At 34.8% G+C, this 26965-nt stretch overlaps 1 protein-coding gene across 1 annotated transcript; it reads left to right on the top strand.

Moving 5' to 3' along the window:
* Nucleotides 1-22475, top strand: LOC115923223 (galactose-3-O-sulfotransferase 4-like). Its single transcript, XM_030983603.1, has 4 exons — nt 1-18; nt 1371-1486; nt 20254-21728; nt 22438-22475. Exons 1-4 carry the CDS (start codon nt 1-3, stop codon nt 22473-22475), a joined length of 1647 nt encoding a protein of 548 aa, XP_030839463.1.
* The last annotated feature ends 4490 nt before the right edge of the window (nt 22476-26965 follow it).

The raw sequence follows: 26965 nt of genomic DNA, 5'->3' as shown, positions 1-26965 counted from the left end.
ATGTGGTACAAAATCTCGGTAAGGCAATTCTGCATTTAAATTTTGCAAAATAGTAACAATAGTCATTGTTTTTATTAAGAGCGTTTACAGAATACTGATCAAAGGGCTGATACAATAAAAACGTTAACAAAAACTATTTTGAACGATTATATATGCTGTAAGCTTTATACAGTGTGTATAAAAAAAATGTACCCAACTTAAATAGCATATAATTAAGAAGTTATAAGCAATAGAAATGTAATACTAGTAGTATTAGTAGTATTATTATTATTATCAGTAGTAGTAGTAGTAGTAGTAGTAGTAGTAGTAATGGTAGTATTAGTAGTAGTAGTAGTAGTAGTAGTTGTAGAAGTAGTAGTAGTAGTAGTAGTAGTATGTTATAATTAGCAGTAGTAGTATTAGTAGTAATATTAGTGTAAGTAGTAGTAGTCATCATCATTACGATTCTTATCACCATCATCATCATGATATCTCTCAGTGATTATGTAAAACTAATCAGGGCCCTTTACAAACAGTACTATTATTGATCTTTACCAGCATTATCACCATCATAACCAGTTGATTTTACATCACCAGATCATGGTCAATATTGATCAATTGCTGGCTTAATTCTTTAACGGGGCCAGGGGTGTTTTTTTAAAAGACTAAGATCGGCTTAAGTTGGACTTGAATTATGGCAGGCCTTTCATATCCCTCTAGTTGCTCTCTACATAGATCTCTCAACGGACGTGCAAAACATGTTTGCAAGAAAAAATACAAAATTTACTTATTTGTGAGTTCTACTTCAGACTTGGACGTATACTATGTTAGGTAATTAATGCCGCCATATTGTATTGGAGCAGAATATAATAGTTGTGAATTTTCGAAGCTGCGATCAATCAAACACCAATTGGCAACACTGTGACGTATTTTGCGAGGTTCCCTCCCATTCGCTTTGTACTAAAAATACTCAGAAATTTATATTTTTCCAATCAAACAAGCACCCTAAATATCATTATTGAAAATGTGTTTCTAAACAATCCCTTTATGAAACAAATCTATTACATCATCCGTAACTAAGAAAATGAAAGTTTATAAAATTTCTGTACAGAGCAAATTGGAGAGGACCTCGCAAGATACTTCATATTGTTGTTGCCAGTTTGTGTTTCAATAACTACAACTTTTAAAAATTCATAACCTTCTTATTTTTTGTCGGATTTTGCTCAAGTTTTCACTGACCAAGCTTTTCTTCTCGTTTGTTTGCTTCTATTAAAACAAACTTTATATCAGGGTTGACTTTCCCTCTTAGCCGATCTTAGTCTTTGTGAAACTCCCTCCTCCCTACGATCTTATACTATCATTGATTATTCTTGTCACTTTTCCACCTACAGTCCAAGAACACCTTTGTGGTACTGCTCGTCGTGACGATCATCTCTATGACATACACTATCTTTGCAACCAACCAAGACTTATCGAGCTCAATTGCCCCTTTTTCATCTTATTCACGGTAAGCAAGAAATCTTTTCTGTAATGGAGTCATTCATGCCAGGAATTATGTTAGGACTAAAAAGTAATCACAGCTTCCTCTGTAAATAGGCAATACTGTTGTTGTTTTTCTGTCATCATGTTTATTGCTACATTGTTCTCAAACAAAGCCACATATCTAAAAACGATATACAGAAACAAGAATTATTTCGGAAGGTAAGAAATTGTCAGTTGTGTGAAAACCCATTAATTTTGATTATCACGACAAATAAAATTATAAGTATATTTACTTTTTTAGGGTGCCCAATGTCCATTGTATATGTGGGAACCATTAAAATCGCATGAATTTCGTTTTCTTTCAAAAAAACAATTGACGTTTTGAAAAAAAAATATTGATTAACTTTAGGAATTGAGTGAAATGTTATGATTATCGGACTTCGACGTGATTTATACACACAATAAGCCAATGTCGAAATGTAAACAAATTTAATGCACACGTCTTTTTGAAGTGCCTCGATACGAATTATTTCATTCACTTCAAATACGAACAATTGTGTCTCAATAGTTAAAATGTGAATTGCATACATTATTAAAGTTCTTAGGTATACTATAGAACATCCATTTTGGCTAGCCCTACCAGTAACAACCCATAATATGTGCACTTTGCAAGTTTGCATTATCACTATTTAAATACAGCTATTCGTAAAAGTTGCATGGAATCATTCATGTCGACGAACTAAATGAAGACGCAGGCACTAAATATGTTTACATAACGAAACTGGCATATTGAAGGCAATGAAAATTGACAGTTATAACACGTTTACATATAACTGGGCGTTTCCGTTGTTACACACGGGTGTCTGGTTGACGTCAGGTTTAGGCGACAGTATAAGCATACACCTCATTTTAATAACAAAACCAAACAAAATCTGAATTTAAAGGGATCTGGTTATACTTTGTCTCAGATTCTAAAACAAAATTCTGGATTTAGCTCATGCTACAATGATAATGATGAACCTTTATATAGGTCAGTCAGGTACCCCATGACTTTTACAAGCCGATCGCCTGTCTGATTATCAAGATATTTATGATTGAAAACCGTTTTCTAAGCGGTTTTCATAACACTACAGTCTATTGGGGAAAACCTGTATGGTAAAACCGGTCACTCAGAGATTTTTAATTTTTGGACGCACTTCTTGATCATTTTGAAGCGCAATTTTTTTAGGGCGTCAATATTACACCATATCACAGACACTGATAACATGTAGGGCCATGTATCTCAGATTTAATATTGTTAAACGATCCCTTTAAGTTTGGAGAGCCATTCCAATTTTTTGAGAGCAACCCTATACAGCAATCAATTCAAGTTTCTATCATTTGAATACGAATCTTGAGAGGAAATATCAGGAAGCTGTAATGAATGGAGATCCCGTCCGAGAGGCCCCTTAGAAGTCATCCGTGGCACCGCGCGTCTTTTGTTTCCCCTACCGTAACCCCCATCCGAAACCGTATAGCTCCCTAGTAGCACTTAATAATCCACCCTGTCCACCCACAGTCCAGGGAGCACGGAGGCTTATGCGTTGTCGGCCTGTAGGCCTACTTGGGGTGAAAAGTGGTGATGACTTGCCAACTTCTAACCCTCATCCAACAAATACGCAAACATAAAATACAATTTCATTTAGTTCTTTTAGGAGATAAACCTTTTAAATACCTTCTTAGCTGTGTACAAATTTCGGAAATTATTGACATTTTCCGAAAATTTCCGAAATTTGAACATAGCTAGGACTATTAAGTGCTACTAGGGAGCTGTACGGTCTCGGATGGGGTTACGGTAGGGAAAACAAAGGATGCGCGGTGCCACGGATGACTTCTAAGGGGCCTCTTGGACGGGATCTCCATACATTACAGCTTCCTGATATTTCATCTCAAAATCATTATGATTAAAACCTTACATTCGCTCTATCTCACGATTTTCGTGGTCGATTTCGCTGGTTGAAATGTCTATGTCTTCAGTAAACCAATCCAAGCTCGAAAGAAGCACTTGATAACCAAAAGAAAGCTGCACCGGTCTCATGTTGTGAATGCTGTATTCTAAATGTTGTAGCTAAATAAGCTACATGTATCTTCAATTTACATGACCAAATTTTTGCGGTGCCACACATGACTTCTAAACTCGATGCCTGCATATTTTTACGGCCGAGTGAATAGAGAACTTAGAGAAGTAGACGGCATTGTGAATCATTTCGTAATATTTGGAATGCCAGAGGGGATATGTGCATTGATTACATTTCTTTTTGTTAAGCCAAGTTAATCTTGAATGTCTTTCCCTCGGGATTTTTTTTCAAGACGGTATCTCCATTCATTACAGCTTCCTGACTCTACCATACACCTATATCATACAGCGTATTTGACAAGGACATAAATAACTAGATTTGTAATACTTGTTTGGAACAAGTATAGGTGGGCTGGTCTAACTAAAATTTGAGACAAAATAAAGGGGACAATTGAGATAGCTTATTGTCTCAGCTACAACATACTCGAAGTTCAGCGTAAACGAAACTAAAACGACGGAGATATTGCTCGCGAAAGACGGGAATGTAGAATCCAGTTTTGAGAAAAAATCATGTCCTATAGAGAATACACGCAAAATGTGAAAAATTGACATGCCTCCTTTAATCGCTAAAATACGCCATGATGCTTTTGTCAAAATGAAAAATCGTGACCTCTGTATTTGTAGAAAATTGTCTCAGCTAGAACATATCAAAATTTGGAAAACAATCCATCAATATTTACAGAGATACAATCAATTTTCATGAGTTAATTGAGGGTCAAATGAGACATGAAAAAATATCGCCAAATCATACTCTATTAAAATATGAACAAGAAAATGGGGTCACCTTGCATCCTAAAGAGCTACAATAATTTTTGTATAGGCATGTTTTTGCCCAGTACTGATGATCATAATTTTATCTACCATGTGATTGCCATGTGTACGCCACATCGAATAGCACTAGCTCACATTTTTTATATTGTTGTCAAGAACTTATTGGCATGCAGCCAGTAGATTTTCATCATGTGTTTGATCTTGAATTGAAAAAAGATCAAACACATCATCATAATCTACAGAGTGCAACCAAAAATTTCTTAACAACAATTGAAATTTCTTTCAGGAAGCCTAACACTAAAAGCTGTTGTTGATTCAGAGAGCATCATAGAGACGATGAACAAATAAGAATAATAATACATTCACTTCTATTTTCCCCGCCAAATAATCCGAACAAAAGATCCAACCGAGGGTAATCAACTTTAAAACGAATTTATCATGAGTTCTTGGAAAATTAATTAATACTGCTTGTCAAATATTATTGAAGAACAGCCAAGGGGAACGCGATTGCCGCTACACTTCAGAAATCATTGCTTGCATTGCTTTTCTCTCAAAATTACCGTGAGATATCAAGCTACATAGAACTATGATCGACAAAAAAGATATTGTCTTGAAAACAGTCAGGAACATTAGAACTTGAATGAATAAAACATAATGCAAATGAATAAGACTAGAATGAATAGGACACAAGTTCATTTTTACCATTTAAATCATCCAGTACCAAATACCTAAGCAAAATTCGAACCAGATGCATTTAATGGTAAGCTTAAAGACAATGATTCACGACAATTGTCAATTGTCATGAGTTTATCGTCTAGACGTATTGCAAAAGATAATCAGAATAATAATGATCAGAATGATACCTCTACTATTAGGCCTACTTCTACATGTACTATACTACATGCACTACTGCCATTGTAGATTATGCTGATAAAACAGATGATAATAATGATATGATAACAATTATAATAATACTATATACTAATTATACAAATCGTCATCAAAATCATCATGTTCATATTCATCATAATGATAACAATAATAATGATTATAATAATTACAATAATAATTTATATTAACGATAATAATCATGATAAGGATAATAATCACAATAACAAACCTAATAATTACGAAAATAACAATGGTAACACCACCAACCATAATAATAATTGTTGTCATTATTATTGTGATACTGCTTCTAGTACTACTCCTTCTACATGTACTAGGAAGAAGGAGGGGAAGAGGAAGAATCTTATTGTTTATTTTCTGTATTATCGAGGCATACAAATGCACAGGGAGGAAAGAGAGGGAAAAGTAAGGCGACGAAGTGGGAGAGAGAGGGAGAGAGAACGAGAGGGGGTAGCCTATTGCTCGGGTTCAAATTCAGTTTTCTTTAATTTATTTGACCCAGTACTGCATGATGATCATAATATTATCTACCATGTGATTGCCATGTGTACGCCACATCGAATAGCACTAGCTCACATTTATATTGTTGTCAAGAACTTATTGGCATGCAGCCAGTAGATTTTCATCATGTGTTTGATCTTGAATTGAAAAAAGATCAAACACATCATCATAATCTACAGAGTGCAACCAATAATTTCTTAACAACAATTGAAATTTCTTTCAGGAAGCCTAACACTAAAAGCTGTTTTTGATTCAGAGAGCATCATAGAGACGATGAACAAATAATAATAATAATACATTCACTTCTATTTTCCCCGCCAAATAATCCGAACAAAAGATCCAACCGAGGGTAATCAACTTTAAAACGAATTTATCATGAGTTCTTGAAAAATTAATTAATACTGCTTGTCAAATATTATTGAAGAACAGCCAAGGGGAACGCGATTGCCGCTACACTTCAGAAATCATTGCTTGCATTGCTTTTCTCTCAAAATTACCGTGAGATATCAAGCTACATAGAACTATGATCGACAAAAAAGATATTGTTTTGAAAACAGTCAGGAACATTAGAACTTGAATGAATAAAACATAATGCAAATGGATAAGACTAGAATGAATAGGACACAAGTTCATTTTTACCATTTAAATCATCCAGTACCAAATACCTAAGCAAAATTCGAACCAGATGCATTTAATGGTAAGCTTAAAGACAATGATTCACGACAATTGTCAATTGTCATGAGTTTATCGTCTAGACGTATTGCAAAAGATAATCAGAATAATAATGATCAGAATGATACCTCTACTATTAGGCCTACTTCTACATGTACTATACTACATGCACTACTGCCATTGTAGATTATGCTGATAATACAGATGATAATAATGATATGATTTTGTATTTTTGTATTTATTAACATTTATTTCCTTCTCAACAGCACAATATAAAACACAATGTATATATATACATGATATATGAAACAATTATTTCAACATAGAGTATACAGTAATTAATTCAGATACGGAAGGAGGCGAAAACCCGGAAAGCGTAGCTTGAGTTGGGAACGCCCATAATAAATTAACACAGTTACCGAAAGAACATTATAGACATTATTATGAAAATTACATTGTATATAACAGAACGTTGATAGGAAAGAAAAAATAGTGAAAGGAAGAGAGGAGAGAATTAAGTATAGGAAGGCATGTTCACTTATAAAGAGAAAGTTACATCAATTGGGCTGTACATGTGTCTGCGATTACATCATAAAGATAACGAAGTACAATTGTAAAATAGACAGCGGGCAGTGGCGTACCTGGGGTACTCCGTCAGGGGGGGGGGGGCAAGCGACCGAAACAAACAAAAAAGGCGATGCTAATTTTCACTTCTGGCGAGCGAGCGAGCAAAAACAAAAATCTTTAAGTAACGTTTGGTATATAAACTGGTATTGTTGCAAGTTGGGGGTGGGAACATTCACCTGTTAGTGACGATTTTGGCGAGCGAGCAAAAAAAAATCACTTCTCTTTTATAGGGAAAATATGGTATATAAACTTTGGTTCATTGTTCCATGTCAGGGACGTGATTATTAAAAGCGGTGTTATTTCTATTTTGGCGAGCGAGCGTAGCGAGCGAGCAAAAATTTTGTAATGATAATTGGTTCATAAATTTCAGATTTTTTTGTTGCAGGGCAGGGCTGACACAATCATGTCTAAGGTGATGTTAATTCCGTTTTGGCGAGCACGAGCACACCAAAACTTCTTTGAATAACGTTTGGTACATAATTATTAACTGGTTGTTGCAGGTTGGGGCGGGCACGTTAGCGGTGTCAATTCCATTTTGGCGAGCGAGCATAGCGAGCAAGCAAAAAAAAAAAATTATCTTTTAATAGAAATTAATAAATAAACTCGTTTTTTATTGGTGCAGGTCACGATGGACGCGTTTAACGCGATTCAATTCCTTTTTGGCGGGAGGGCGAAAAAAATCTTCCATTTTTAATGATATTGTTGCAGGTCAAGGGTGGGCACAATTGTTTCCAAATCAATGTCTATTCATTTTATTCGCGAGCGAGTGTAGCTAGCGAGAAAAATGAATTAGTCTCTTTTAGTAACATTTGGTACATATATTGTGTGTTATTGTTGCCATGGTTGCAGGTCGGGGACCGTCGAGGCAGGCACAATTGTATTCTAGGCAATACTAATCCTTTTTTTTTTTCAGGGGGACGAGCAAGTGAAAACATTTAATACAAAAAAGGCTAGCAAGCAGTTCGCGCCAGCGAAGAGTTTCAAATTTGTTATATCACTTATATTTTCCTATTTTCATTTGTTTTAATTTTTCAGGGCCGTATGCGGAATATTTTTCTGGTGGGGGAGGGGGAAAGATGCGTTAAAAGTTTTCGAAGAATCTCAAAAGCGAAAGGAGTGAAGGGAGTTCGAGCGACCGAACTGGTCATGAGGGTACTTTTGCATTTTCAAAAGTAGAATTGAAGGATTTGGTATAGGCCTACACTACATTTTCAGGAAAAAAAAATGTACGTTTTCAAAATATCTGGGGTCAACTGCCCCCCCCCCCCTGGTGCGTACGGCCATGGTCTTTTTTTAAAAAAAAATCCCAATTTTTATTCCTTTCCTTTTCCCTTTTTCTTCCTTTTCTCTTCTTCTTCCTTTTTTCTTTCCTTTTTTTTTCCTTTTTTCTTTCCTTTTTTTTTTCCTTTTTTCTCTTTCTTTCCTTTTTTCTTCCCTTTTCCTTTTTTCTTTTTCTTTCCTTTTCCTTTCTTTTCTTTTCTTTCCCCTTTTTCTTTTTTTCCCCTGGAGCCCGTCAGGGGGGGGGGGGGGGCACTCTGCCCCCTGCCCCCCCCATAGGTACGCCAGTGACAGCGGGTACATATCATTACAAACAAGCAAAATCATCAAACAGACAACAGCTTTATCCGACAGCATTGTCCTGGGAATATACAGATGGTACTAGCAACAAGTTATCAAAGTAAATAAATAATCGGTCATACAAAGATGTCATTAAATTCCACAAAAGATCATTTCACACATAAATACAAGAGAGGGTATCAATATCGAGCAATTAAATACATTTTTGCCTTACGGGAAAAAGTCTGCAAGGAGAGCGATTTGTGTAGAATAGATGGTAAGGTGTTCCAAAATTTTGGTCCAGAGTATCGAATGTCAAATTGAAATCTTCAGGTTCTATGTTTAGGGAGACGAATGTTGGCAGCGCTTCTCGTATTATACGTATGGGTTTCCGAGTTGCATTTAAAATTGATAAAATCACTAAATTGTGATGGGAAGATGTTATTCATGCTTTTATACATGAAAATACCCTGTTGGTGCAAGTTAATATCACTGAATCTCAAGAAAATAATTTGTTTAAAGATGGGACCAGTATGGGAACGATAGTGCATTCCGGATATTATACGAATAATCTTCTTCTGCAATAGTATAAGCTTTTGTATTTTGTACTTGCAGGAATTCGCCCAAACAAGATTACAGTAAGAAAAATATGGAAGTATAAGAGCACAATATAACATACGTAGAATGTGATTAGGCAAGAGATGTTTGAGTCTGGATATAATGCCAATGTTTTTGGACACCTTACTTTCAACTTCGTGAATATGGTATTTCCAAGACAAGGAACTATCTAAATAAACGCCAAGAAATTTGACTTTATCTACCCTTGGCAATATGACATTATCAAGAACAATATTGAAATCATTTAAATCTACATTCTTTCCATTGTGAAAAATCATATAATTACATTTCTTTACATTTATAGATAATTTATTAGATTTGAACCATTCACATATATATGTAAGACCTGCATTTACTGCATCCATAAGAGACTTCAAGTTTGAATCTCTGTGAAATATGTTTGTGTCGTCTGCATACAGTATAAAAGACAATTCATCAGCAGATTTATAAATATCATTCACATATAATATAAATAACAATGGCCCAAGCAGGCTACCCTGTGGAATTCCGCATGTTATTGTCCTAAACTCCGAAATAGAAGATTGATATTTGGTACATTGTAATCGATTGTTAAGATAACTGGTGAAAAATTTAAGAGCTACACCACGTATTCCATAACGATATAGTTTAGATAGTAAAATATTGTGATTAATTGTGTCAAATGCCTTAGACAGATCTATAAAAACTCCAATTGCAAATTCGTTCGCCTCAAAGGCGTCTATGACTTTACTAGAAAGATTGGTAAGAGCCATACATGTTGAATAATCCCTACGGAAACCATATTGATGTTTATTGAGAATAGAATGTTTGTCAAGGAATTCAATAGTTCTTTTATAAACAATGCGCTCGAATAATTTAGAGAAGACTGACAGTACAGAAATGGGCCTATAGTTTGTAAATTCACGCTTGTCACCAGATTTAAACACTGGTGTTACTTTAGCTTTCTTTAGCTCATCTGGAAAAACTCCGTTTAATAATGAAAGGTTGAATACATGGCATAGTGGTCTACATATGTACATAATGACCTGTTTAATGACTCTTGGACTGTATTCGTCCAAACCTGCAGCTTTATTGTTTCCAAAAGTACTAACAATGTTACAAATTTCGTTTTCCCTAGTAGGATATAAATACAAAGAGTCAACAGGTGGATCATTCATATACTGTAAATAATTCGTTTGGGTACCTGGGATTTTATTTGCTAAAGATGGACCAATGCTTGTAAAGAAGTCATTAAAGGAGTTCGAAATAATGTCCGGTTCTGTAGCGATGTCCCCGTTGTAATTAAATACAGAATTCTCAGCTGGCTTACTTTTGTTAAGTAGTGAATTGATCGTGTGCCACGTACGATTTACATTAGATTTATTAAGTACATATTTGTCATGGAAATACTGAGATTTTGCTTTACGAATTAATCCTGTGAGTAGGTTACGATAGTTTTTATACACATAAGCATTTTGGTCTGATGGGTTACGTAAATACATTTTGTATAATTTATTCTTATGTCGGATCGATTGTAACAGTCCATTCGTCATCCAACATTTTAATTTCTTGTTTTTTTTTTTTCTAATACAATTGGAAAATGCTTATCATACAATGCACGAAATTTATTTTAAAAAATATTATAACTATCGTTTGGATCTTCCGCAGCATATACATCCCTCCAGTTGACTTCGTGCAAATTCCTAATTAAGGCCTTAATATTTTTCTGATTTATAATTCTGTGACCTATGTTTACTTTAGATGATTTGACATTAGCAACATTTAACTTTGAAATGGTAAAAACAGGCAAGTGATCGGATACATCACAATACAATAGACCAGTATCATGAAATGAAAATAAGTTATTTGTAAGTATATTATCTATTAAAGTGGCAGATGACTTCGTAATTCGTGTAGGTTTGTCGATTAAGGGGTAGCATGAGTTACTGAATACTATATCGATAAAGTTTTTTTACTGAGTTGTTTTTATCATGTTGTAATAAATCGATATTAAAATCACCCATTACATAACACATTTTCTTGTCGCTAGTTATTTTGTTGAACACAATGTCCAGTGCTTCAGAAAAAATATCGGTCTGAATATTTGGGGGTTTGTATACCACACCAACTATAATATTCTTTCTCTTTTCTTGAACTATTTCTATAAAAATGGAGTCACATATTTCTGAATCAAGCGTCAGGTCATCTCTTAGGAAATAATTATGCGAGTCCGCTATATACATTCCAACACCCCCACCACGACCATGGTTTCTGTTCTTACATATATAAGTATGTTCATCGATATTTATTGAGAGACTATCGTCTCTTAACCAGGTCTCCGAGATGCCAATTACATCAAACTGGAAATTTAAAATACTCAAGAAATTTTTTAAGGAATCAATTTTTTATAGGATACTCCTAACGTTGAAATGTATATTCGAAAAGGTTGCATTATTTTTTTGTTATCGCAAATTTGTTCACGAAATCTATCACCTCATAGTAATTAGAAGTGGACGTAACGTAGTTTGCAAAATAATTGTTGTCAGGGTCGATATCTGCATTGTTATTGTGCCTCTCACTTTCAAGTACAATTGGATTAAATCTGAGATTTAAATTGGTATCTTCGTGCCGATCTGATATAATTGATTCCAGATCGTCTATGTGATGAAAAGGGAACAGGTGAGAATAGCATTTTACACACATGAGCAAGTTCTCATTCCATGAGTTATGTACAACATTACAGTGGCATGATTGACAATAAAAGGTTTGATTACGTAATAGGACAGTGTTGTCGCTAGGCATTGAATTACTCGCCATGTAAATTCAGGATTGACAACAAATATCGTGTACATGATTTTACTTGAATGATATGCATGCTGTCTAAAGATACGTTATAGTACATGTAGAATGTTGGATGACAATTATGGCAATTATAGACACAAAATATTGAAACACTCCAAGCACTCTGAGGAAAGACAGCTAAAGAGTTTGTGATGGAATTTTCAAGAAATAAAGTCATGCCAAAGAAGGAAAAAGGGGGGAAAACTAAAATGAAATAAAACATAAACAGGTGTGGACACAGACTGTACTGTGTGCACACAGGTGAGAGAGGGAGGGGAAAAACACACAACAGTGCTAGAGTAGGTGTAGGTACCTCTCCGTACAATAAAACATTAATAGCAACAGTATCCTCGCCGTATACGCGTACATTAAATGAAACAAGATAAAGAAGGAACTGCAATACTTCTCAAGACTAGTTAATGTACAGATATAGTATGTAGTCATTGCTGGAGTAGAAAATAATGTGAGATGTGCAATGTGGTACACAGAGACATGAAAAATATGCAATGATATCTACAAATTACAGTCTCATGAACTGTAATGAAAGGATAAATGAAGAATATGCAATATGCAATGATATCTACAAATCACAGTCTCATCATCTGTAATGAAAGAATCCATTATTAGACGTTCATTATCATTACAATGTACATATATAGTATGAAGTCATTGCTGAAGTAGAAAATAATGTGAGATGTACTATTTGGTACACAGAGACATGAAAAATATGCAATGATATCTACAAATCACAGTCTCATGAACTGTAATGAAGTACAGAATGTAAAAGATATGAAAAATGTACAGGAAGGTTCATCATGAGAACTTCTATCCCATGAGTATACAACATGTTCATGAGATCACTGTCTCCTAGAAAGTACAAAATGTAGCAAATTGTCTCATTAAATGGAGTTCATCAGTTGTACATGAAAATTACATGAAAGATTTTGTCTCATGAATATTCAAAATGTTCATGAAAATCACTGCCTCATGTAAAGTACAAAATGTAGAAGATATGAAAAATGTACAGGAAAGGATCATCATGAGAAATTCTGTCTCATGAATATACAAAATGTTCCAGAGATCACTGTCTTCTAGAAAGTACAAAATGTAGAAGATATGAAAAATGTACAAGAAAGATCATCACATGAGAAATTCTGTCTCATGAATATACAAAATGTTCCAGAGATCAATGTCTTCTAGAAAGTACAAAATGTAGAAGATATGAAAAATGTACAGGAAGGTTCATCATAAGGACTTCTGTCTCATGAATATACAAAATATTCATGAGATCACTGTCTCCTAGAAAGTACAAAATGTAGCAAATTGTCTCATTAAATGGAGTTCATCAGTTGTACATGAAAATTACATGAAAAATTTTGTCTCATGAATATTCAAAATGTTCATGAAAATCACTGCCTCATGTAAAGTACAAAATGTAGAAGATATGAAAAATGTACAGGAAAGGATCATCATGAGAAATTATAATTACAATTATAATAATACTATATACTAATTATACAAATCGTCATCAAAATCATCATGTTCATATTCATCATAATGATAACAATAATAATGATTATAATAATTACAATAATAATTTATATTAACGATAATAATCATGATAAGGATAATAATCACAATAACAAACATAATATTTACAAAAATAACAATAGTAACACCACCAACCATACTAATAATTGTTGTCATTATTATTGTGATACTGCTTCTAGTACTACTCCTTCTACATGTACTAGGAAGAAGGAGGGGAAGAGGAAGAATCTTATTGTTTATTTTCTGTATTATCGAGGCATACAAATGCACAGGAAGGTAAGAGAGGGAAAAGTAAGGCGACGAAGTGGGAGAGAGAAGGAGAGAGAACGAGAGGGGGTAGCCTATGGCTCGGGTTCAAATTCAGTTTTCTTTAATTTATTTGACCCAGTACTGCATGATGATCATAATTTTATCTACCATGTGATTGCCATGTGTACGCCACATCGAATAGCACTAGCTCACATTTATATTGTTGTCAAGAACTTATAGGCATGCAGCCAGTAGATTTTCATCATGTGTTTGATCTTGAATTGAAAAAAGATCAAACACATCATCATAATCTACAGAGTGCAACCAAAAATTTCTTAACAACAATTGAAATTTCTTTCAGGAAGCCTAACACTAAAAGCTGTTTTTGATTCAGAGAGCATCATAGAGACGATGAACAAATAAGAATAATAATACATTCACTTCTATTTTCCCCGCCAAATAATCCGAACAAAAGATCCAACCGAGGGTAATCAACTTTAGAACGAATTTATCATGAGTTCTTGAAAAATTAATTAATACTGCTTGTCAAATATTATTGAAGAACAGCCAAGGGAACGCGATTGCCGCTACACTTCAGAAATCATTGCTTGCATTGCTTTTCTCTCAAAATTACCGTGAGATATCAAGCTACATAGAACTATGATCGACAAAAAAGATATTGTCTTGAAAACAGTCAGGAACATTAGAACTTGAATGAATAAAACATAATGCAAATGGATAAGACTAGAATGAATAGGACACAAGTTCATTTTTACCATTTAAATCATCCAGTACCAAATACCTAAGCAAAATTCGAACCAGATGCATTTAATGGTAAGCTTAAAGACAATGATTCACGACAATTGTCAATTGTCATGAGTTTATCGTCTAGACGTATTGCAAAAGATAATCAGAATAATAATGATCAGAATGATACCTCTACTATTAGGCCTACTTCTACATGTACTATACTACATGCACTACAGTACTGCCATTGTAGATTATGCTGATAATACAGATGATAATAATGATATGATTACAATTATAATAATACTATATACTAATTATACAAATCGTCATCAAAATCATCATGTTCATATTCATCATAATGATAACAATAATAATGATTATATACCTCACTTAAGTAATCCAGCCATCTGATTGGTCGAAATTGCATTCATAAACTTCAACTGTTCCTGTAAAATTCCCGGTAACCATGCTTAAAACATTAAATATTTTTAATAACCATGGTTATTAAAAAAATAGGTCAGTCTCCATGGTTACCCCATAGGTTTACGTGTTAAAAAATGGTTTGAGCGATGGAGGATACCGTATGTGTGCGAATAATTGGTCGGTAATTTCAATACAATTGAATCTCGATCGATCTTACCGACAAGTTTATCTTGCATTGTTGACATGAAGACGAAAATGAACTTCCAAAAACAAAAAAACAACATCTGCCGATAGATCTTGATCTAAGTTCGTGCCAATATGCATTGCAAAAGTAAAAGAAGAGTCCGTATATGGAGCTTTTGCGAAGCATTCATCACACGCGAAGCCGGTTTCAATCCATTTTAATGTATATATTGTACAAAACTGCCATGTATGTTAATAACGCGCGATGGCCGAGAGGTCTGAGGCGCTGACTTAAGATACATCACCTTTTGTACGCAAGAGTTCGAATCTCATCTTCGACCAAAAAAAAAAGTAATTTTTATTTTTTATTTTTTAGGCTATTTTTTTTCGGCATATAAAAGTATTAATGACTGCTTTAATATTCGAGAAATAGTTGTTTTTATACGCTCTCGGGAAGGTTACAATTGGGCTATTCCCCTCGGCACGCCTCGGGTAATAGCACAATTCTAACCTTCCCTTGAGCGTATAAAAACAACTATTTCTCTCAAAGCAGTCATTAATACTATATTTTATAATAATTACAATAATAATTTATATTAACGATAATAATCATGATAAGGATAATAATCATGATAACAAACATAATAATTACAAAAATAACAATAGTAACACCACCAACCATAATAATAATTGTTGTCATTATTATTGTGATACTGCTTCTAGTACTACTCCTTCTACATGTACTAGGAAGAAGGAGGGGAAGAGGAAGAATCTTATTGTTTATTTTCTGTATTATCGAGGCATACAAATGCACAGGGAGGTAAGAGAGGGAAAAGTAAGGCGACGAAGTGGGAGAGAGAGGGAGAGAGAACGAGAGGGGGTAGCCTATGGCTCGGGTTCAAATTCAGTTCTCTTTAATTTATTTGACCCAGTACTGCATGATGATCATAATTTTATCTACCATGTGATTGCCATGTGTACGCCACATCGAATAGCACTAGCTCACATTTATAATGTTGTCAAGAACTTATTGGCATGCAGCCAGTAGATTTTCATCATGTGTTTGATCTTGTATTGAAAAAAGATCAAACACATCATCATAATCTACAGAGTGCAACCAAAAATTTCTTAACAACAATTGAAATTTCTTTCAGGAAGCCTAACACTAAAGCTGTTTTTGATTCAGAGAGCATCATAGAGACGATGAACAAATAAGAATATTAATACATTCACTTCTATTTTCCCCGCCAAATAATCCGAACAAAAGATCCAATCGGGGGTAATCAACTGTTAAACGAATCTATCGTAAGTCCTTGAAAAATTAATTAATACTGCTTGTCAAATATTATTGAAGAACAGCAAAGGCAAACGTGATAATTGTCGCTACAATTCAGAAATCATTGCTTGCATTGCTTTTCTCTCAAAATTACCGTGAGATATCAAGCTACATAGAACTATGATCGACAAAAAAAGACATTGTCTTGAAAACAGTAAGAAACATTAGAACTTGAATAAATAAAACATAATGCAAATAAATAAGACTAGAATGAATAGAACACAAGTTCATTTCTACCATTTAAATCATCACTTACCAAATACCTAAGCAAAATTCGAACCAGATCATGCATTTAATGGTAAGCATAAAGACAATGATTCATGACAATTGTCAATTGTCGTGAGTTTATCGTCTATATAGACGTATTGCAAAAGATAATCAGGATAATAAGGATCAGAATGATACCTCTACTACTAAGCCTACTTCTACGTGACTATACTATACTACTGCCATTGTAGATTATGCTGATAATACAGATGATAATAATGATATGATAACAATTATAACTAGACTTTAATTCGTCACTTCGACGAATTAGGTGAATCGTATGCTATTTTTGTATCATGAAAGTGTGCCGATGATGATCTAATGATAATATTCATAAATACGATAATGACGATATTGATGATGATGATTTATTTGTTTTAAATGACAATGATTAAAAGTGGTATAGCGCCCCCTTCAGGTATTCGATAGACAATTGTTATATGATTAAACTATTAATTTACTAAACAAGCTCAAATTTTCGCCTGATTGCAGAGCCTACCAATCATTGAACTGATATTTCGACGCACTACATACACAACATAATGAACAAGTCTAGACTGGAATGTACACTGTCGCTCAAAAAGGTGGAATATTTTTTTTTTATTGCAATTCATGGAATTATTTTAAAAATAATTTAAAAATGATAGATCTAGATAATAGTATACATTCTCAGATTTTATTGAATAATAATTTGCCAATGTGTGTTTTGCGTGACTGCTAAAGCATGTGTATGCTACTATGCTTATCAACTAGGGGACCTATGCACTTAAGTCATAAATGACAGTAATGAGGATTAACGCCCCACAAAAGGGCACTATTATGCCACATCGATACGGTTTTGATCCTGGGGCCTCACAGTTACGAGGCCATTGCTTTGTCACTGAACCATGACTGTACGCAGCGGGGGCTAGGGTAGGGGGCAGTTTCCATAAATTTAAAAAAAAACACAGAAAATGCAATAAATTTTCAATAATTTATTGTATTTAACCCCGGTGCCTAACATAAAAAAAAAATCTGTGTGCCCATGCCTTGAGCCATAATGCATAGCCGTCCAGAGGATTTTTTTTATGTTTCAAGGCATTTGATTGAGCCATTTTCAAGTTATCGTGCTCACAAAAAAAGCTCTAACGAAAACATGAGGTGATCTGTATTATATACAGCCCACCTGATAAATTGAAGGCAATTCTAACGAAATTATAAGGTGGTCTGTACGATATACAGCCCACCTGATAATGTTACCCATATTATCCCGCATTATCATGTGTTACTTTGGGTTGTCATGGAAACGGAACTAATCCACACACCACAGCTACAAATCACAGTGTGTGTACAATTTTCGGTTAAACATGAAAGAATACATAACTACACTAAATTTGCTTTGATAAAACAATCAATATTGTATGACATGCAAATCTTTGTGAAAACCAGTTCAATTACATTTTATATTGGAATAACTGTTTGTTTCTATCATATAATGGAATGTCCATTTCCAGATTCATTGAATATAAAATAATTTATTATTTATATTTATAATTTCAGTCCTACACTGAAGTCTTTCAATGCAGGACTAAAATGTCACTTCTTTGAAGAGGCATGTTCTTTTGAGTTCTGGAGAATGACAAGCTCTGATTGTTCTGGCTTTCCTCTTCTGATCAGTCACTGTCCTGGTCTTGAAACTTTTGCTAGCTAGCATTCGATAACAAAACACTAGCGTCTTGAGTCGCTTGAATCTTATCATTTTGTTTACAATTGTTCCGACTAAATTATATATGTATATCTCAAAGCATTCGCTTGGAACCAGTTGAGGCGTATCCGGACACCTATCCCCCTGGACATCGTCTCCAGATAATTAACCATAGGATAACCACCCTAACCCCTATGACAACTACCCCCTAGGATAGTTGTCCTAGAGGGTGGTTGTTTGAGGGTAGTTGTCTGGGGGAAGTTGTACTAGGGGGTAGTTGACATTTTATGTATGTTATTACCAAAGAAAAAAGGTGTCAGTCAGTCACTCAATAGTGTCTGACAGTGAAATCTAGAAGGTAAACGGGTTTCCTTGCATAGTTTGAATACTAGGAAAAGGGCTGCAAAAGGGACATCTTTATCTTTAACCCTAGCTAGCCAGGGCTAGGGGGGGGGGGGGGGGAGGGCTTCTAAGCCCCCTTTTTCAACGGCCGATCGCCGCGAAAATTTGCATGCATGTCAAGTGTATAGGTTATTTTAAAAATATCACTCATTTGCATATTTATGCAAATAAGGTAATAAAATTCACATTTGTACCCATAAATCATATATTCTTCATATTCAAACATTAGTTTTTACTACAATAATTTTACTCTTATGAATTTTTTTAATGTTTTAATCATATGGCTCCGTTTAGTCTCATTTCACAACGCCCCCTATCGTCAGAGCATGATCAGAGCCAGCAGCCTAACATGTTAGCCTATAGACGTTTTTTAAAAAAATCGTTAAAAATTTATTTTTTGTTTAAACGAAAAGCACATCCACCCCGACGTACGTTATCACTAGCTCTTTCATTGGAGCCCTCATGTCTCATTGACTTTTGAAAGTTCACCCACCGTAATTTTTCAAAATAGGTTGCAAGTTCGTCATTGCCTATAATACACATGTAAAACAAGTCTAACTTTGGATTCAGTTTACCAAGCGATTTGAAGATTATAGGTCGAGCACACGGAACATAAAAAGCATGAATTATCATAGATCACTTCTGCCTATTTCATTATGTCCATTTCATCCAACCCCCCACCGTAATTTTTCCATTTAGTAAAAGCAAACATTTTGCCGAGTTTAGCAAAAACATGAATATTCATGAACGGTCAGACAATACAGCCTTTTAGTACGTAACGTATAGTGAATGGGAATGGGCGATGATCCGTTCAGGAGGTAGAGGTCAGTGGTTTGTGCTGGCAATGTTCACGCGAGCGAAAATGAGACAATCGGAGCAATATGTGATGTAATAAACACCTAACTATAAGCAAGACCAAATAACCAAAGTTTTATCTCTTTTTTTTTCGAAAAATGAGATTTCTATAATTATGTTTTGTACACTAATCGCGAAAAAAAAAAGCAATTTTCGGGCTGACATGCAAAGACAAAAGGTCACGTGGCTTTTTAACAGTATTTCCAACTTTCTAAACATTTAATTTAAACGATGCGCAAGACTCGAAAAAAAAATCATAACATTTCATTGCAAGATTCTTTGTCGTTGAACAAATTATCGCGAAAAATGTAGGGGGGGGGGCTTCTAACCCCCTCCCCCCCCCCCGTGCTAGATATGATTTTATTTCATTATTCTATCAATTCCAATAGGGTATTACAGTTGTCCTTGAGTTGGTCTCTCGAAAATTTTTGTGATCGCTTTTTAGGATCCTGTGAGAGTTGTTTTCTGCATAATGAATACTATCGCCCTTTATTATTGCAGGCGTCATCGGGTAGGTGTCTATCTACGAAACCGGCATCTTCCTGACCCCATGCCACCATCTAGCTGGAATGTGACGTCAGTGCCTTCCTACAACGGGAGCATCGTAGCGAACAATGTTTCCATGCCAACAAGAAGTCATCCAGGAAACTGGTCCTCAAAGATTTCAGCTTCATCTCGCCCCCCATCATGTTATCTCGTTCAAAACATCGCGTACATAAAGACGTTAAAGACAGGTTCGACGAGCGTACAGACAATCATTAACAGATACGGGTTCTTTCATAATTTGTCATTCATTCTTAACCGCCGGTCGTCATCGAATGGCCATTTCTACCATCTCCCGTTCACAGAGAAAATGGCAGAGACCCATTTCTTACCTCCCATTCCCGTCGCAGCTGATGACTATCCTAATTATAGAAACTATAACATGATGGCGGTCCACGTTCGCTACCAGCGGGATGTGATGGAGAAATACTTCGCACCAGACACACAATACATGACAATCATCCGAGATCCGGGAGTGCAGTGGGAAAGTGCCTTTAATCATTTCCAATTCCACGATGCTATCCTTCGTGATGTAACCGTCAACTTGAAGTCAAATGCCTTGGGTAATTCCAGCCTTGTACATGGGAATCTTGCTTTCCGAGGATGCAGAGAAGAGCTATTGCATAAATTAGTGAAAAGGGGAACTGGCAAGGGCAAGGTCAAGGGCAAGGTCAAGGGCAAGGTCAAGGGAAATACCATAAAACAAAGGAATTGTTCAATACCAGAGCTAATTGAGGAGTTTATGGCAAATCCCAAACATTACCGGGAGCGTTTACGTTTCATGACCTGGGAGGGGGTGATGGGTAAAAGATGGGCGTACGCACGAAACAACCAGATTTACGAGTTGGGTATGGAACCAGAGCGCCATGATAATATGACCGCTGTCAAAGAATGGATATTTAAACTTCAAGACGAGTTAACGCTTGTCCTTATCAACGAGTACTTCGATGAATCACTCTTGATCATGCGAAAACTCTTCTGTTGGACCTTTGAAGACATCGTGTACATTGCGAAGAATGTTCGAGTCAATGCTGGGGGTATCGGCATTACGGATGCCCTGAGGGACAAAATACGCGAGTGGAATTCCGCGGATACGCTCTTGTACGCGCATTTTAATCGCACGCTCTGGCGCCGTATTGCCGACTACGGTCCGGGCTTTGAATCCGATTTAAACTACTTCAGAATTTTGTTGGGAAAGGTATTAAGTAAATGCACGCAGGAGGCTGAAAAGACCATTTGGAATGGGCTGCATCTTTTCGGCCATCGGGAGCGCGTACCGCGTGGCAATGCTAGCTTGTTCTGCCGGACATTAGCTGAATCCAAAACGAAATTACACTACAGAATTTATTGTAGGCAGGATATCAAACGTGACTCGAAAGCTTGTCAGAAACCCCCCATCCCCCCAAAAAACAAAATTAAAACAATTACAAAAATTAAAAAAAATTATTAAAAAAATTGATTGATTATTGAATTGGTTTATTTGATTTTATACCTGCATTTTACAAAATAATACAAAATAATATACAAACTAAGTACATATACATTGTATGTTATTAGTAAAAGTCAAAATACGTTCATAGTCGTATTATGATATAAATCTATTAAATACTTATGATACCTTTAAAAAACATGCATATTTGACAAATCATTAACAAAATTTTTTAAAAAAAGGAGACCACCACTTAAGCCTTGGCTTGAACAAGAGAGTGGCCTCAGGAAGGGAACCAAAATGGGCGACCAAACTATGATATATATGTAATCGGAAAGAAATTAAATATAACAGCCATATAATGGAAGAAATCGTTTTTTTCTAAAGATCTAAACGAAATGCGTTAAGTTTAAATATGCAAATAATGTATATACGTGTATGTATTTTGTGAAACGCGTTGTTTATCTTTTTTATATGTACGTGCATGTGCAAGTGTGTGCGCGAGTGCTTGCGTCTTGAAATCTTTTTAATTATAATTTGTATGCTGATAACAATATACGCTTCACGGCATCCTTGGAAGAATTCATCGTAGGACATGATTTTACAGTAGTTCGGGAGATTTTTCCATAGGTCAAGGCCATGACGTCGGACAGATTCATGTGCAATTACCAATTATATATATATCATAAGTTTGGTCCCCCATATACATGTAGGTTTCTTTCCTAAGGCCGCCATCACGTTCAAGCTCTAGCTTTAGATAACGGTCTCCATCACTCTTATATGGATGATTTAAAACAATGTAAATAGTCATTCCATGTAAGATATTCATCAATTATCACTTCGAAAAATCGTAAGTTAAGCTTTTGTTTTCAAGGGATTGGGTATATTTGCCTCAGACTTTGAAAAAAATCCTGTATTAAGCTAATGCTGCTATCATAATTATTAACACTTATGTCAGTCAGGAATCCCATGACTTTTAAAGCCGAGCGTCTTTCTGATTATCAAGATATTGATTGGTATACGAAATTTCAAAAACCGTTTTACCATACTTTTTGTTTTTAACACTACATTGTATTGTAGGAAAAGAGTATGGTAAAACCGGTCACTCAAAGATTTTGACTTTTTCAGGTACTTCATGATCATTTTTTAGGACTTCAATATTACACCATATCACAGACACTGATAACACGCAGTGTCATGCATATCAAATGTGTAAGTAATCGATCAATATTAATTGTCATATCTTTACCTCGGTGTGCTTTGAGGTGTTTGAAGTGTATAAAACATAATGCTCCGGTTGTCTCATTTTCGCCAGCATAAACATAGCTAGTTCGCGTATATAGCAGACGGCAATCGGCGGATCAGACGCCACTTGATAGTGATTTTGTATGTGAGATTGCTTTGCTAAATATAAAATACAAGAACCTTTTCCATATCTTTAAACTATCATTGATATCTAAAAATTAAACAGTTAGTAAAATAAACATACAAAACAACATAATACAATGAAATACTTGACTGAAAAGTAGGGGAATTTGATGTGGTGCACAATTGCACCCCTCTGTTAATAATCGAATAGTTCATGGTGTTCATGAATATTCATGTTTTTGCTTACCTCGGCACAATGCTTGTCTATACTAAATGGAAAAATTACGGTGGGGGTGGCTGAAATGGACATAATAATCAGAACTGATCTATGATAATTCATGCTTCTTATCCTTCGTGTGCTTGACTTATAACCTTACAACCGAGTGGTAAATTGCGTCCAAAGTTCGACTTGTTGCACATGTGTTGTATAAGCAATGGTGAGCTGGCGACCTATTTTGACCAAATTACGGTGGTTAAACTTTCAAAAGTCATGAGGGTTCCAATGAAAGAGCTAGTGATAACGTACGTCGGGTTGGATGTGCTTTCCGTTTAAACAAAAAATGAATTTTTAACGATTTTGTGTGTGTAAAAGTTCTTAGGCTAACATGTTTATAGGCTGCTGGACTCTGACGATAGGGGGTGTTGTGTTTCTCTGTACAATCCAAACAAGCCATGAAGATTTAGTTGCATCAAGACGATTGGGTGACAGCCGAACAAACCCTTTTTTTAAATGTAAAAACCAAAGTTCGTCATTATATTCTTTAAAGGCTTCCTTGATTTTGTCACTGAATGGAAAGTCATGCAATATGCCCTATCAAAACTTAACTTGAAGAGTGCCACTAAGTTTATTGATTATCGATTTTAAATCGGCAAACAGACCACTTCTCACAGAGCATTTCGTTTTTGTGAAATGAAGATCTTCAGCATGTTCACGTGCGAGAATTTTGCGCGTAAATTGGATAACCAAATCATGACGTTCAAATTCCTTTACATAAAATGTACATACTTGACGACAACGGAAAGCACATTTCTATTCCCTTTTTTTGGGGGGGGGGGGGGGAAGGGTATTAATTTTAGGCCCTTTAATTATAAAAAAAAAAAAATCTGTACCAGTGTAATATTTGATTTATAGTTATGAAGAGTTTGACCATGTTTATCTGGATTCTGTAATCTGTAAACTCTGGTATAGAACATCTTTTAAAATTAATTTTGTTTCTTCAAACACGCACTTTATTTTCCCATACCCCATGTACAACGTGAGAAAAAAATGTGTAACGTTTAATATCTTCAAATCCTTGAAATGGTGCTGGCCTAACTAAGGGTGGGTCTAAGAGTTGTCGATGTGCCCAAAAATATTGTTCTTGCCGACCGGTTATCAGGTCTTATTCTTTTTTGCATCTGCAATAGATGTAATCATTATTTGGCGAACTGTTCTCTGCATTTAGAAAAATCTATACTTAAACTCAAAAACATCTGAACATATTAATTTCCATTTTCATTACAAAGACCTGTCTTTCAAATCATATTATACATATGATACTTTTAGCATTGCTTGATTATAGGAAACAAATACAAAGTATTAGCATATTTGTTACGTTATGAGGGGATCAATAAACTATCATTTGAATCAACGTATTATTAACAAAGTAAACCTATAGGCCTACAAGTCTACGCACATTTCATATTTTCATATATTGCTATCTCATTTATAATAACATTTTTAACATGTGATATCATGAAATTCCTGAAATTTCGCTGGCCAAATTAAAAGTGTAAGATTTAATGATGTGCCTAAAACAAGTGTTATTGCCCAAAAATTCTGTAATATCATTTCCACTGGGCTTATTCAATGTATCTATGTGCATTTATATTTTTCTGCCTGTTATAATTATAGGCATGGTTGCCTGGTCCTGTTCTCCCCGGTAAATGAGCAGAATGCAATTTGTTTCTTTTAGAGATACTTAACCAAGACCATATTTGTAACGCCTTCACATAATATCTAATGGTAAGCTTTAGTTAATACAGGGATAATTATATTCAAAGTTACGGTCACTTCTCTGCTCTAAACATATTCCAGTGCATCATTATCCACCAAGAGTTAGATAGTAGCATTTCACCCTTCTTGTTAATTATGGTTGTGCCACTGACTAGAGGTATATGGTTGAACAGGTCGAAATTGTATTGTTTTATGGTGAAAAGACCAATTCAATATATATCTATTTTGATCAAAAAGCAATCAATATCTCTATACAGTATATGTGAATAGGAAGAAGCAAAGAAGTGTATATGTTTACGAACTTCGTACTTCAAAGAAGTATTTATTTATTTATTTCAACAGGGTAGTTTCATTGAGTTCCACTGGATGGATCTGCTTTTCAAGAAAGCCCTGCATAATTTAATGACGGTATAAAAACATAAGTATAATGTTACAATAATTACAAATTGTACATACATGTGAAATATTAAATTAAACATATATCTTTTAATAATAAGACTAGGCTATTGAATCATACTATATTTTTTTATCAATTATTAAAAAAAAAAGATACTGAATTATTACAATAGCAAAAACACACCTAAAACAAAACACCTAAACAAAAAACAAGTATCATTCATATATGCTGAATGAAAGCTACGACACACTTGTCATTTAGTCAAAACATGAAATTCAACAACTATTAGAAAGTTAATGACGTAAATACTGGTCACTTGGTCAAGGGTTACGTCTCTTTAATAGAGAGCTTAATAATGATAATAATAATAATCAGTTCTTTTTAGCGCATAACACATTACTGGATAGCATGTCCCTTAACCGTTATACAATAGGACAGAGGTATTAGCCAGATTAACTCCTGCACTGCACCCATCCATGGGGCAGGCAGAGAGGTCGTCTTGGCAGGCTTTGGAGTTAAATTATGTTAGCAGATTATCCTTTTGTCAAGTTGGATAATAAATGATACAACTAGTATTTTCGTAAATGTTTTCTGATGTTAGTTTATAATTCGGTAGTGTTCTAAATGATGCGTTGTCTGATGAATTAAAATGCATTCTGTAAGGCATCGCAATTATCTGCTTAATGATCAGTAGGTTGATTTTTAGTGAGTTAGATAAACACTTGATTCTGATTTGGTAATAGTAATTTGAGAAGATTTGGATGTTATTATTTTATCGGTTATATGACTTGTAATCTTTAGAAGTTATAATTTTATAATGCGTTGTGTTTAACTTTTGATAATCGCATTTGGCGAAACTGCTATAAAGTAATATTTTTAGAGATATAGTTTGCGGTTATGGTCATTGAACTGTCTTTAGTTTTGTGTTTCAGAGTAAATTCACAATGATTTGTAATAATTATTATTCCTTTAGGTGTTGGGAAACACATGCAAGAAGGGGGTACGTACCATTAGAGGAAACTATGTGAACGTATGTTTGATTGTTTGATAAAGTTCACTTGATGGTTGTAATCAGAGGCGGCGCTCCCGGGGCGTGCCCCATTTTTTCAGGTAACCCCAAAGTGCCCCTTTTTACAAAGGAAAACTTCCCCTTTCTTTTGTAAAATGCTCCTGTTAGATAAACACTTGATTCTGATTTGGTAATAGTAATTTGAGAAGATTTGGATGTTATTATTTTATCGGTTATATGACTTGTAATCTTTAGAAGTTATAATTTTGTAATGCGTTGTGTTTAACTTTTGATAATCGCATTTAGCGAAACTGTTATAAAGTAATATTTTTAGAGATATAGTTTGCGGTTATGGTCATTGAACTGTCTTTAGTTTTGTGTTTCAGAGTAAATTCACAATGATTTGTAATAATTATTATTCCTTTAGGTGTTGGAAAACACATGCAAGAAGGGGGTACGTACCATTAGAGG

This window comes from Strongylocentrotus purpuratus, unplaced genomic scaffold (genome assembly GCF_000002235.5).
Source record: "Strongylocentrotus purpuratus isolate Spur 01 unplaced genomic scaffold, Spur_5.0 spur5_scaffold_13, whole genome shotgun sequence".
In the NCBI taxonomy this organism is placed as follows: Eukaryota; Metazoa; Echinodermata; class Echinoidea; order Camarodonta; family Strongylocentrotidae; genus Strongylocentrotus; species Strongylocentrotus purpuratus.
Note: the sequence above shows the minus strand (reverse complement) of the source record. Positions and strands in the feature narration are given on the sequence as shown.